General features: G+C 49.8%; 3 protein-coding genes across 3 annotated transcripts; all 3 read right to left on the bottom strand.

The window, feature by feature from the left end:
• Nucleotides 1-509: 509 nt before the first annotated feature.
• On the bottom strand, nucleotides 510-1640 carry LOC135398375 (uncharacterized). Its single transcript, XM_064629787.1, has one exon. The coding sequence runs from the start codon at nucleotides 1638-1640 to the stop codon at nucleotides 510-512; it is 1131 nt and encodes a 376-aa protein (XP_064485857.1).
• A 73-nt stretch (nucleotides 1641-1713) lies between these two features.
• On the bottom strand, nucleotides 1714-3231 carry LOC135398374 (uncharacterized). Its single transcript, XM_064629786.1, has one exon. The coding sequence runs from the start codon at nucleotides 3229-3231 to the stop codon at nucleotides 1714-1716; it is 1518 nt and encodes a 505-aa protein (XP_064485856.1).
• A 73-nt stretch (nucleotides 3232-3304) lies between these two features.
• LOC135398373 (uncharacterized) lies at nucleotides 3305-5845 on the bottom strand. Its single transcript, XM_064629785.1, has one exon. It carries the CDS (start codon nucleotides 5843-5845, stop codon nucleotides 3305-3307), a length of 2541 nt encoding a protein of 846 aa, XP_064485855.1.
• Nucleotides 5846-14351: the final 8506 nt, after the last annotated feature.

Here is a 14351-nt window from a genome sequence, read left to right as displayed (position 1 = left end):
GTATGTTCGATATGCGATGTTCGCGTTCGAAGTAAATCTTTGTGTTCTTCAAAAAGGAAGGCATCGCTGATGGCAACCCGAAAATACCGCACCCATAGCGATACCTTCGCTACCATGCGGGGGAAAAGGAACAAGGAGAGCATATGACGACAAAGGTATTAAATTGTAGTAGAAATTAGGAGAAAGTAGCACAAATTGAAGATCTCCCTCTCTACAAGTTAAAACGTTCGATGGGGTCGGCTGAAAACTCGAAGAAAGAAGGCGACGAGGCAGTCAGTTCGAGAACAAAATGCAACTAACTTTATTTACAGAGAAACCGGAAAAAAGCGGGAAAGCGGGAAAGGAGAAAAGACACTGCTCTGTGACGGCTCAGGTTACAGCCGGGGACGAGCGTCGTCGCAGCTCACAGTGGGGTTCCGTGAAAAGGGAGCGTCCACTCAACATGCATGGCCTTTTGGCCATCTGCATTTATTTTCTCAACATCCTCCCCCCCGAAAGGAGATAATTTTTTAACTCCTTTCAAAGTCTGTCTCGATGGGATAGAGGTGCTGAACAGGTCGCCTTGTAATCCTTCCTGAGGGAAGTAGAATTTCGCACGCGCGAACTTGTCCGTCTCTCCCATAATGAAGCTCGGTGACTCGTGCAGCTCTCCACACGTGTCGCGGGACCTTGTCTTCGTGTAATAGCACCAAGTCCCCTTTTTGGATCGTGTGTCCGCCGGAAACCGAAGCGTGATGCGCAGATCTTAGTTGTAGCATATACTCTTTACGCCAGCGTTGCCAAAACTGGTCTGCCACTTTCTGGCTATGTAACCATCGTCGGGTAACTGAATCGGCGGACGAACTTTCCGGTCGGGAGGCAGGTCGATCGGGGAGTGCAGTCAGTCGTCGTCCTATGAGCAGGTGGGCCGGCGTGAGAGCGTCCGGCTCCGTCGGTCTTGATTCAAGATATGTGAGTGGACGAGAGTTTATGGCAGCCTCAGCATCCAGTAAGACGGTTTCGAGTTCCTCGAAGGTCAGCGTTTGTCGTCCGAGCACCCTTCGGAGAGACTGTTTAACGGTACGGACTAGCCGCTCCCACCAGCCGCCCCACCACGCTGCACGTTCCACGATAAACCTCCATTTCACCCTCTGCGTGGCAATGAAATCCTGGGTCTCCCTCTGGCGTAGCATCTTCCAGAGGGCTTGGATCTCCCTGGAGGCACGTTTGAAAGTGAGCGCGTTATCGGAATATATTGTCGCTGGAAGTCCTCTTCGTGCAATGAACCTTCGAAAAGCGAGCATAAATGACGCCGCGGTTAGGTCGGACACCAGCTCCAGGTGTATCGCCCTCGTCGTCGCACAGGTGAATAAAGCGATGTAGGATTTGTTAGATCCTTCGTGTGACTTGGTGAAGAGCGGTCCGGCAAAATCGATACCGACAACTTCGAAAGGATGGCAGCGGTGCGTGCGATCCGCCGGAAGTGGAGCTGTGGGTGCAGCCGCTGGCTCTAGACGGAAACGAAGGCAAACTTGGCACTTGAAAATGATTCTTTTCACCAGCTGTCGAGCACGCGTGACCCACCACCTCTCTCGTAGTTCGTTGAGAGTGGCTTGCACTCCTCCGTGCAGTGTGCGGCAGTGCGCGGCTTCCGCGATCATATACACCAGACGGTGATCCTTTGCCAAGATGATGGGATGTTTTACATGTTCTTCTTCGCTTGCGTAGTGCAGCCTACCCTTCAGACGTAATGCCCTCCTCGTCGAGGAAAGGTTGCAGGTCGGCTATCTTGGATGTCGAGAGAACAGCGGCTCCGTCTTCGAGACGATCAATTTCTGGAGCATAACTGTCTCTTTGTGCCTGTTTCACCCAGAACGTCTCCGCAGTCGCTATCTCCTCGGCTGTAAGCCACGGGGAAGCCTCTGGTGAAACTTTGCGACATTTGTTGATAAAGCGCATAACCCAAGCTGTCACACGGAGAACTCTCGAAAAGCGGCTAAAGTCTTCGAGCTTTAGCAGAGGGGCCTGGGGGACGACCACTACCTGAATGACTGTAGCCGAGGGGCGACGTGCCTCGTCGTCCGTTTCGCTGTGCGGCACGGGCCGGGTCTCGACATCTGGCCAACTCTCATGGCCCCGTCTGAGCCAGTCAGGTCCGTGCCACCATGCGGCACAGGCTCTGAGCGCTTCGACGGTCATTCCTCTGGTTGTGCAATCAGCAGGGTTCTCCTTCCCTGGACAGTAGCGCCAGTCGTCGGGGTTACAGATGGACTGAATTTCGTTTACGCGGTTGCAGACGAATGGCTTCCATCTCGCCGCAGATCCTTTGATCCAGTGCAGCACTATACATGAGTCCGTCCAGAAATAGACCGGAAGAGCGCCCACCTGGAGTCCTTCTTTAAGAAAATCTGCTGTTCTGGCAGCGATAAGTGCTCCCAGTAGCTCTAGTCTTGGGAGTGTCAATTTCTTCAGAGGAGCCACTCGGGTCTTGGCGAAAAGTAGGTTGACCTGTGTATTGCCAGCACTGTCATCGACACGCAAGTAGGCGGATGCTCCATAGGCTAGTGGGCTGGCGTCTGCGAATACGTGGAGCTGTAGAGTGTTCGGGCCATCCAGATCTCGTTGTAAATGACGGTCAATCGAGATACTGAGCAGATCAAGCAGCTCCGAACGCCAGGCGCACCATTCTTGACGTAGGTCAACCGGTAGTTGTTCATCCCAGTCGATGCTTCTCTCCGAGAGTCGCTGGAACAGTAGTTTTGCTCTTATTGTAAACGGCGCGATCAGCCCCAGTGGATCGAACACCCTCGAAGCAGCCTGCAGCACGCAGCGTTTGGTGTTGTGAGACGGGTGCAGAGCGTCCCGGATGTTGTTACCCGTGAACGTCAAAGTGTCGCCTTTTCTGTCCCAGGTGATCCCAAGAACTCTTGTCACCTCTTCAGTCGTTATCGCTCGATGTGTTTCTGGCATCTCCGAAAACTGGTCATCGAAGTAGTTTTGCAGGTCAGTCGAGTTCGATGCCCATTTTTTCAGTTCCATTCCAGCTGCGCTCATTATTCTGCTCGTCGCGTCGACGATGCTCCTCGCCTCCTCAGGTGTAGATGCGACGGCGAGAAGATCGTCCACGTAGAATGAGCTGGCAATTGTTTTGGCGATCTCCTGGTCCGGTCCCTGGATGCTGCTCAGATGGTGATGGAGAGTAGCTCCTAGCAGGAACGGACTTGCCTTGGTGCCGAATGGCACCCTGGTCATCCTCCATTCTTCAATATTAGGGAGTGGCTGACCTGCCTCTGGAGGGCGCGAGAACCAGAGGAAGCGCAGAGCGTTACGGTCCTGCTGGTTGACAGAAAACCTGGAGGAAGGCCTTCTTAATGTCGGCTATGACTGCCACGTTGTACATGCGGAAACGCAATAGGATGGGGACCAGGTCCGTGTTCAGTTTTGGTCCCCTTTCCAAACAGTCATTGAGCGACAGTTCCCCGGGCGCATGAGAAGACGCGTCGAACACTACTCTCACGCTCGTGGACTTTGAATCCTGTCGAACAACGGCTCGGTGAGGCATGTAATATGTCCGATCGTCCTCAGACGTTTCGACCGGAACCCTTTCGGCATGTCCGTTGTCCAGGTAGCTGCGGATAGCTCGATCGTATTCATCGAGAGCTCTCTCCTCTTCCAAGCGACGAACGAGTCTTGCCAGTCGGCCCTGGGCCACCTCGCGGTTGTCATGAAGATGGCATTCAGCGGACTTCCAAGGCAGTGCAACGACGTATCGCCCCTCTTGCATTGTGACATTTTGCCGGAAGTCGTCCCATACACGGTCGTCGATTTCACGACTGTTCTTGGAGTCGTCGATAATGCCGATGCTCTCCAACTCCCACAAGGTGCGCAGCGATGTGGCTGTTTCATCCTGTAGGTAGACTCCCGTCTTCAACACACAAATCATAGCATTCGAGTCTGATGAGCCGCTATAGGCAGACGTGGGACCTTGGAAAGTCCAGCCCAGGCTTGTCTCGATGGCGACCAGTCCGCTGGTGGATGCGCTGCGTCTAATTTTTCCAGTGGTGAGCTTCCAGAGTTGATCGCAACCCAACAGCAGTGAAATCCCGAACTCGGCGGGTATGTCGGGGAACAACAGCTCGTCGGCTATGTAGCCATCTTCCGCACGTATGGATCGAACGAGCTCATGTTCCACAGGAGTCTGACAAATGTCGCGACAGATGAAAGGCACGGTGATAGCTTGCACAGTAAATTCTGTTGGTGCGAACTGCCTCCGTAACCGGACTTCCACTATGTTGCATCGCTGTCGTTGTGGAGTGGAGGCAGTACTGCCGAAAATGTTAAGGCTCACCGTGATGTTGCCCAGCACGTTGAGGCGAAGCTTGTCGGCCACATCTTCTCGGATAAAAGTTTGCTGACTGCCTCCATCAATTACTCCCCGGACGTACGCGCATTTCTTGTCGCCCGTGACCCAGGCGCGGAAAGTCTGCAGCAGCACGGTGTTACTCTCCGCAGCGGTGTCTTCAGCTGCCAGCATAGTAGCTGTCGCACCGTCATCGTTTCTCTTAGGGGTCGTCCAGGATGGGTCGCACATCGCCACTGCATGCCTCCCGCCACATTTAGGACACCGCATTTTCCCTCGGCATTCTTTAGCACTGTGACCTCGTTTAGTACACCGAAAACAGCGTCGATCATCAGCCAGCCTCTTCTTCCGCAAATCCAGGGGAAGTGGTCCAGTACAGCTCTCCGTTGTATGCGCAGAATCCGAACAAAAGAGGCAGCCGTACTTAGGAACTGAGGCGCTGTGTAGTACCGCGGCCGAAGGCGTACTGCGGTGGTTGAAGCCCTGTCGTTTCTTGGGCGCTATGGAAGGTTTCTTTCTATCTGGAGTCAATCCGCTGCGTTCTCGACTTTCTACCTCCATCCGAAAGAAACGAAGTATATTGTTTAGTTCTCTTGTGGCCTCGGATGTGGCGTCCGTCGATGCGTCCGAAGCACCGTGCGTTGAGTTCGATTCGGAGCTGTCCTCGTCCTGCTGTTTACGATTTGTAGAGCGATGGTATTCCACTACAATGTCCGTAGGGAGTGACGACAATAGGATTTCAGACAGCATAGCAGAATAGTTCGCGCTGGAAACTCCCAGGGATCGGAGACCACGGACGTTCATCTGTACGTTGTCGTATAGCTTACGCAGTCCATATATGTCATCTGCTGATGTAACGGCCGATAGGTTGCGGAGCTTAGAGAGATATTGTTTTTCTATCCGCCCGCGGTCACCAAAACGCTGTGTAAGGATTTCCACCGCATCGTCGTATGATGCCTCCGACGTCTGCAAGCCGGCGATAGCTCCAGCTGCTGGACCATGCAGTAGCGAACGGAGATAGTGGAACTTTTCGATCTTGCTTAGCCCCTCGTTGTCGTGAACCGTTGTTCTGAACTGTTCCCAGAACCCTTGCCAATCAGAGAGGTCTCCACGAAATTGCTGTAGGCTAAGCTTAGGAAGTTTCACTCCAGGACGTGGGGCATGCGGCGTTCTTGATGCGTCTGTCTGTACGTTAGAAAGCTGCGGTGGAGACGGCGACGTCTGAGATTGCGACAGTCTCCAACGCAGGTTGGCAATCGTTTCCGTCGCTCTGTCTTCATAGTCCATCACAGTGACGTACTCGCTTTCGAGTTCCTCCTCTCGCACATGCGGTTCTATCTCTTTGTTGAGAGTAGTCAAGTCACTGTGACTTACTGTGAGTCGTTCCAGTATGCTGTTGATCACATCCAATCTGGTAGATCCATCGTTCAGCGCAGCCGTGGCGTCGTTGATGAGCTTCGTTGTTTGTGTACGACGGCTGGCACGTTTCACTTTCAGGCGATCCATGTTCGTTGCATTCACGTAGGACTGTCGACGCAGTTCACAGTTAGAGTTCCAGCTTCCCGGGTTTCGGCACCAAAAATGTAGTAGAAATTAGGAGAAAGTAGCACAAATTGAAGATCTCCCTCTCTACAAGTTAAAACGTTCGATGGGGTCGGCTGAAAACTCGAAGAAAGAAGGCGACGAGGCTGTCAGTTCGAGAACAAAATGCAACTAACTTTATTTACAGAGAAACCGGAAAAAAGCGGGAAAGCGTGAAAGGAGAAAAGACACTGCTCTGTGACGGCTCAGGTTACAGCCGGGGACGAGCGTCGTCGCAGCTCACAGTGGGGTTCCGTGAAAAGGGAGCGTCCACTCAACATGCATGGCCTTTTGGCCATCTGCATTTATTTTCTCAACAAAATGTATTAATACTGTTAGAGGAGCATTGAGGTGACCCCCACGTTTTTCTTTTTTTTTGTGCGTTTCGGTGTAGAGTGTTCTCCAACGAATAAAATTAATTCCTACGAAAGAACGACGAGCGCAGGTGACTACAGAGCGAGCGCGAGGGCTCTGTTCTGCATCCACCTCTGAAAAATTCTTCTCCTCGTGAAAAGAGGATGGTGGTGGTGAAGGGGCTCGCCGTTGTCGGCCTCACAGAGGTGGGCAACGTCACGACTGACGCCCTAGGAAAATGTGCGTCCGGGCCGACTTCTAGGGGAACTGTGCCGACATATGCGTGAAAGAGTCCGAGGAAAACCCAGGAAAAACCCAGACAGTACAGCCGGCGCCAGGATTCGACGTCGTGACCTATGCTCCTCCCCTCATGTGACCAGTGACGCACATCTGCTCACCTCAAACATGTATAAGCGGCGCGTGAGCTGCGAAGAAAAAGCAAAGAAACAAGACGCGGAGCCTCCAATACGTCACGCGAGAATCAAGTCGGTCGTCTGCGGCAGCTTTCTCCTACTGTTTTGTGTAAATTCGATTGCACAGCTTTAACGCACCGCAGAGCGAAAATATTTTGCATGGTGTCTCGTGGTGGACAGCTCGACAGGTGAGGCAGGATTTCGAGCCATGTTAAATGTCACCTCATTGCTTTTTTATGTTCGTAAATCCTGTGTTACTACTCATACAAGCTAAACAAGCTCCAAGTAAAGCCATATCCTTATAAATGACGCGTCTCGTCATAACCTGTATCAATTCTCGCATGCAGTATTTTCGTGAAAGCTTAGAGATCGCGCACAAGCAGCCAATGGACGATAAACGTGGAACAGAATGCATAATCATCCACTCGCTCTCATGCAGTTGAACTATTGGTGATGGCGACTGAGCCATTACAAAGGCAATGGTCTTTCCTATTCTTTCGTGCAGCATGCCCATTGGACGGCCAGTGGCATAGCGCTGATGAGAAGCAAACGCGAACTTACAAGCTAGGAAGGGTGTGGAACTCGCCCCAGATACACTAACGCGATTTTGTCAACGTAGGCACAAGAGCGAGACGAAGAAGAAAAAGAAGATAAATTGTAGGGGTTTATTTGGACGGTTGCCTGGCAGAAATTTTTCGCAAGTGGCTTATGCAACGTTTCCCACTTTGGGAACATCACTTTAGGGCGTCAGTCGTGACGTTGCCCACATACGTGAGGCCGACAACGGCAAGCCCTTTCAACATCACCACCACCACCACCAACATCACTTTAGGGAAAACCACTTGCAAGTGGTTCCAATTGGAGGAACCACTTGCAAGTGGTTTATGCAACCTGTCCCACTTTGGGGAACCACTTGCAAGTGGTTCCACTTGTATAGACCACTTATACGTAGTCAGTCATAGACAGGTCAGCATAGCAGCAGCATAGCACTTTTATTTCTGATTTTTTACACTCTCAGCTGTAATGTAAAGTAGCACTGAAGTACAAAGACAGAAACAGATACTAAATGAGTTGCGACAATTAATCTCAAGATGTCACAGAAAAATGTAAAATGCAGTTCATTGCACAGATATGATCCAGTATTTCAAGTTTTACAGCAAAGGGGGTAATAAACGCACAGAAAACTGGCATGAAGGATATCGAAACTTGTGAAGTTTTGATATTCAGTGCTATAACCTTACTTAAACGACGGTAGTTCACACAAAAGCAGCGCAGAGCTACCTTGGTATGGACAGATGTACCTGACAGATGTTCGCTATTCAGACAGCTCCTGGTCGCAAATGAGTCACGGTAAGCATTTCTGCTAGTGAGGAAGCGTGAGAGAAGTCACACGTTTACAGGCTACTAATGGCAATGACTGGAGCTCTGATATCAGAGCCCGACGGGTATATGAATTAATATCGCCAAGAATGACACGTAGAAAACAATTTTTCCCCTCAACGCTCTATAGTTGTGTTCAACATAAGGACGAAAAGGAATCTAGTCCGTCAACTACATACGCTGTTGGAGATAAGTAGAAGCAATAGTGTGGCAGGAGAAATACTGCAGTGCCACCATGTGCCATGAGTAGGGGATTGCCACAGTGTAGTGTCATGTTGCCAGTCTTAACAGCCAATACGGAAGGCATCTGGCACAACCAGGGAGCGTTACCCCACTGTGTCCAGTCGCCCTACACGCGGCGCAGTAATATTTGGATAGCTGACGGACTAGAGATCTTTAGCCTTCTGAAGTTGAATGACCATAGTACAGTTATACAGTAGTACAGTTATAGTATGTACAGTTTGTGCATGAAGCCATGAAAAATGTCTATCAAATCCCACAACACTTTAGGATGACATGTGACCATAAATCTCTCAAGCAAACTTAACATGTGAAATTATGCATGAAACACTTCTAATAGAGTACATGGTGGCAACCTACACATATGTATCAGTTACTCTGTGCACATGCATATTTGTTGCATATACATGTATTCTTAAGTCACTTCAATTGCAGTAAAGTTCAAAGTGTAGTAAGTTTAGAGTAAACGAGCTTTGGAAAAGGTTTTTACCTATGTGGATTACTGGGCATTGCATGCCAACACAGGGTACGATTTTATTCGTCGCTAGAGGATGAGCTTGTGGCATAGCTTTGGCAAGGAAACAAGAATGTTCCTTGCAACAAAATTTGAAACGTTACAAAGTTTAACAAACTTGGTACACCCAATAATGTAGCTTTCACATCTGGTTAACTGCTCTTGAGACATCTGTCTTCCTTCCGTCAATCATTTTCTTGTTCAGGCCAGCCCGCAGTACCTTAGGCTTTCTGTGGAGGCAAAAAGGACAGCAAGAGGAAATTATGTCACAACTACATGTTTACTAACAGCGTTTATGGAAAAGGCATTCATCTCACCCCACTTTAAAATTAAAAACTGGCATTACATTGATTAATTCATTGCTACATCAAAAGGGATGTTTCAGGTTATTATGTTACAGAATAGTATGGAGTTGGTATATGACTAGCGATATAAACCAGCGATGAAAAGACACGGACGAGGAATAGGGCACAACACGCATGCTGAACTACTAACAGTTTGATCATCAAAAATGAACATAAAGGGCTACACTCCTATGCAAAGATGACTTATATCTGGTAGAAATCCAGCGAACCGGTAAGGAAGTATGAAGGGTCTCAGGACGAGAGCTGCCAATATTTTGAACAGACTGTTTTCTGTTCGAAATATCAGCGGCTCTCACCCTGAGGTACCTGCCTAGCTGACTTATCTCTGTTTGTTAGAAGCAATTCAAGATTGACAGGCGCACCCAAAGCCTACGCCCTGCCATCACAAAAATTGGGCGATAAAATCCATTGATAAAGCAACTGGGACGGGAAGGAATGCAGATGGAAACAAGTGCTTTACAATAAAACAACAGGTGTGATACTACAGATGAAAGGCATATAACCGAGACTAAAACACTAAATCAGCAGAGCTAACCTAGGTGAAGTAAAAACCCCACCTTTCATCATTAATTTCTTAGGCACTTGAGGCTCTGTATGTATTTGTCCTTTCTATGTGTTCCAGCCTCAGAACATCAATTACCACCAGGTCACTTTCCAGTTGCCACCAGTCCAGCTTGAACTTGTACATCATAGTGCCCAGTTGGCACCAGCCCAGCTTGAACTGATCAGACACAGTGCCAAATTGGCACCAGCCCAGCTTGAACTGGTAGCAGTTCACTACCCAGTTGCCACTAGTTTGGTACCAGTTGGTACAGCTTGGGACAAAAGTTTACGGAACACCACACTTGCGTATTTCTTCATCGGAGCGGTCCCTTGATAGATATGAGGAAGAGGTTGAATAAGAAACGGGTGACCGACTGTGCTATCCATCCGTGTGTCCTCATCCATCCTCAGTACATGTGTCCGTTCCTGTTTGCTGCTAGGGTGTCCCGTCAATGGAGAAATGCGACAACCTGGTGTTCCATAAACTTTTGTCCCAAACTGTACCAGTTGATCACCAGTTGGTGCAAACTGGGAACGAAGTTGTACCAGTTCATTTTTTGCCTGGGTGTACTGCTGCCAATAACAAATATTGTGCAAACTTTGACCCAGAGAGGCCACAGAGCTGCACCTCATATTGGGATGCAAACAGTCTTTATGCCAGTTGTCAAACATTGTGATTGCCCATCGGAGGTTTTGATTGGGTCCCCGAATCCGAATTTTCGAGGTTGGACCTCATTAACCATCATCAGGATGCAGAGTTTGGTTACATTTATGTGTGTGACCTCATCTATCCCGTAGAGCTAAACCAGAAAACCAGGTATTTTTCATTACCCCCTGTGAAGAAAAAGGTTGTCGAGAGTTGGTTGTCAGAGGATCAGTTGGCATTAAAAGAGCTGTAGAATGGCAAACCTGCAGGGCAGGATAAATTACTTCTCACATTTAATGTTGTGCATTATCGTTTGCTGAGTCTATATTGCAGGCTGGGTATGTAGGTTAGAAAAATTCATAGAGTACTGAAATTTTGTCAAGGTATGATCTTTGGTTCTTACATTGAAATGAATATGTAGCGGACCTGCCGCCATCGTCATCCGCTACAGTCATGCGCCCGTGCTGAGCTACGGCCGGCGCGAGAAATAAATCATTACATCTCCGATCATCTATAATGATTAAGCGACGTATCACAGCACAAACGGACTTTGAGAAACAAATATTGAAGTTAAGTTGTAATGCCCTTTACGGCCGCTGTTTAATTCCCCCAGGCGATTTAGATCAATTAAGATGGCCTTCACCAAAAGATATAGCTCCTCAAACGATTGCATTCGATTTGAGATTTTGTCAGAGAATTGTGGGCTGTATGGGTTTCAGAAAAGGGAAGTAAAACGTAGCTTTCCATTCCAGAATGTTAAGTTGATCATGTATGAATTTGTCATTGCACTCGGTTAGAAAAGTTGAATTGTCCCATTACCAGCATGCATTTGGATACCTATTCTATCATTGGTGTGTTTCATACGTCAGGGTATGAAGAGGAAATTAAAAAGATCGTAGACGATCACCAAGATCTTCCATTGTATCCCACTGATCATCCATTCTATAGCAATAAAAACGAATGGGCATTGTTCCACTTCAAGGAGGTAGGATAACTGAAGAGGTGGGTGGTCACTCTGAAAGCAAAAATGTGTTCTATCTAATTGAGTGACGATAGTCAAATTGCTAGAGCAAAAGGTGTCAGGAAAAGTATTGCTCGTAGGGACTTGCATCATGGTGTGTATTAAGACGCCTTGTTTAATAACGCAAATCTAAGTCATTCGCAAAGGACCATATGTAGTAAGTGTCGATGTATGTATACAGTCGAAAAAGCAAAGCATGCCTGACTGCCGATCAGACTGTAACAATAACAGAGAGCCAACGTGTGCTAACTGTAAATCCGGCCATTCTGCAACGTTCTCTTAAAGTCCCGTGAAAACCGCCGCCACAAAAAGACACCAAGACCGGATACTACGACTTCCATCTGACGCTCCAAGGGGAGGTTGTGCCACTGTCACGTCTGGTACAAATGAACACGACTTCCCTGCACTCCCACCTCGACTTGCACAAGCCAAACGAAGGTTGCAGAACACCATTGTGGCCAAGCCCATCAGAAGCAGCCACCAAACACACCGTGGCCCATCAAGGCAGATTACACGCACTTACGCCAGTGTGACAGAACCAGCAGGTATCAGAAGACAGTTACCCTCATCAACCACCGAAGCTGTGCCTTCTCTGGCACTCTTCTCTGCGGTACTCGCGGCAGTCAAGGCAATTGTCTCTACATTTCCTGGTGCGTCGCAACTGCCCGAGGTTCAAGCGCTTCTGGCATTTAAGACATTATCTTTACCTCAGCATGATGGAATTGTATAGAAAGGCAATAGCGATACAGTGGAATCCTCGCAGCCTACGTAACAAGCTATCTGATTTTGAGTCTCATCTAGAACAGTACAGATTCTCTTTCATAGCTGTATGCGAACATGACATGGATGCTGCACACCGCGTTAATGGATATACAATCTATCGATCTCATCAGTCCTCCGAGAGCACAACAGCGTTATACGTTCGTAATGACCTCGTTGATGATTGATCTCGTTATGATTATCTCAACTGCAAGATCCGCCTTAAGCACATGCTGTTAGCAATCGTCAGTATCTATCTACGTCGCGCCGTACAGGTTCCGTAAACTGACCTCGAACGTTTATTCAATTTGTAGAGGAGGTGTTGTTCCTCTACATGAGTCCAGACCGGCAGTGATGGTATGCCACGGAGAGGCAATGACGGTGGCCTATCTCCATGGCCGCGCCGGTGGAACTGAGGCCGCTGCTCCAGGCGCGTGACCATCTTCGTCGTTCTCCACGGTCCGCCACATCACTCCCCCTCTCAGACGCGAAGCGGCGATAAATCAAAGAAACCCACAAGTTCGAGTTCACTGGAGGAGGACAGCGTGGATGACGTGCACGGTTGAACAGGTGCATGGTACGGCACGTTGGCGAACAATCACAGATGGTGACAAACGGGAACAACGATCCGTCAGGCAGAGACGAGGGGGAAAGAGTGAGGCGCTGTCGGTGTCGTGGTCCTGGGGTGCTGCGACCGGCACGGGAGCCGAAGCTCTGAGAGTCCCAGATTAGGTGAGTGAGGCAAGGTTGTGCGAGCCGTGGTGAGATGCCGAGACGCCGGCTGAAACGTGCTGTGGTGCCGGCTGCCGCGACTGCCGCGACCGGCAGGTGAGCACGAGGCTCGAGTGTCGCGGCCGGCAGTGAAAAGCGCTGAGGTGCGGCGAAGAGTGCTGAGGTGCGGCAGGAGTGAAGGCGGATGCAGCTGTGAAGCGCGCGTGTGCCGAAGGAATGTGCTTTGCAATATGGCGTCTGCAGTACAGTTGTGGTCCCGCCGAGCAGAGGAAGCCTTTGGAAATGTGACCAAGTCGTGGCGTGTGAATGAGCTGGTTCGAAGGAGTCGAGAGGCAGTTGAATAGTCGGGTCGTTGCGTGAACGCAGGGCGTCGTTGGGTTGGGAGGCTTCCAGGATGGGATGCTCAGCACCATGCCGGTGAAGCTGCTGCAAAATTTGGGATTGTAAAAGGTCGAATTACGTCGAACTTGGAGTTTATCGTTCGAGTCACCAAATGTAGAGGAGGTGTTGTTCCTCTACACGCGTCCTGACTGGCGGTGATGGTATGCCACGGAGAGGCGATCACGATGGCCTCCCCATGGCCGCGCCGGTGGAACCGAGGCCGTTGCGCCAGGCGCGTGGCCATCTTCCAGATGGCCACGCGCCAGAAATTCACTGGAATCCCATGGCCAGAAATTCACTGGAATCCCCAGCCAGCTCTCATGCTGGGTGACCTCAATGTTCATCATACGGCCTGGGGAAGCCGTAGGGTGGCCGGCCCGGGAAGGAGGTTGTTGGAAGCAATAGAGAATGCTCACATATGCCTACTTAACAACGGACAGCCAACTTATATGCGATCACCAGCGTCACTCGACGTACTGGACCTTTCGTGGTGCTCAGCAGACACAATTCGCCACTTGCCGTGCGTACCGATCACTAGTGACCACTTTCCCGTATATATTTCGCCCCACGGACTGCCTCTCTCACCCACTACCGGACTTTCACGAAGTGGAGACTCTTTCGTGCCGGCCTCTGAATATCTGTGCACACCGGTATGTCCCCAGGCCCTCTTGCAAGCCATTCGTCGCGCCATTCAGGACGCGGTGCTCCTGTCTAAACGGGTAACAGCTGTCACGTCGGTCATTCTCCAGTAATTAACCACCTTAGGGCATTATGTTGCCGAGCAGAAAGAACTGCTCGTCTAACAGGGCAACTTCCTGACATTGTAGCATACCGCCGGATGAAAGCTAAAGTAACACAAGAACTTAAAAAAGAAGACGGAGGCGTTGGCGTAAGTTTTGTCAACACCTTTCACCGTTTGACCCGGCCACAAAGATCTGGAGGACAATTCGAGATCTGAAGGATGCGCCCCCACAAAAGAATCCCCTCGCGGCATTGGCTATCGCTAATGGCGTAGACGGAAACACGCTAGTGACAGATTTCTCCGTCGTACTAACGACACCAGCGGCTGCCTCGACGACTGCG

The sequence above is a fragment of the Ornithodoros turicata genome, chromosome 6 (genome assembly GCF_037126465.1).
Source record: "Ornithodoros turicata isolate Travis chromosome 6, ASM3712646v1, whole genome shotgun sequence".
NCBI classification, from domain to species: domain Eukaryota; kingdom Metazoa; phylum Arthropoda; class Arachnida; order Ixodida; family Argasidae; genus Ornithodoros; species Ornithodoros turicata.
This window is presented reverse-complemented; position numbering and strand designations above follow the sequence as displayed.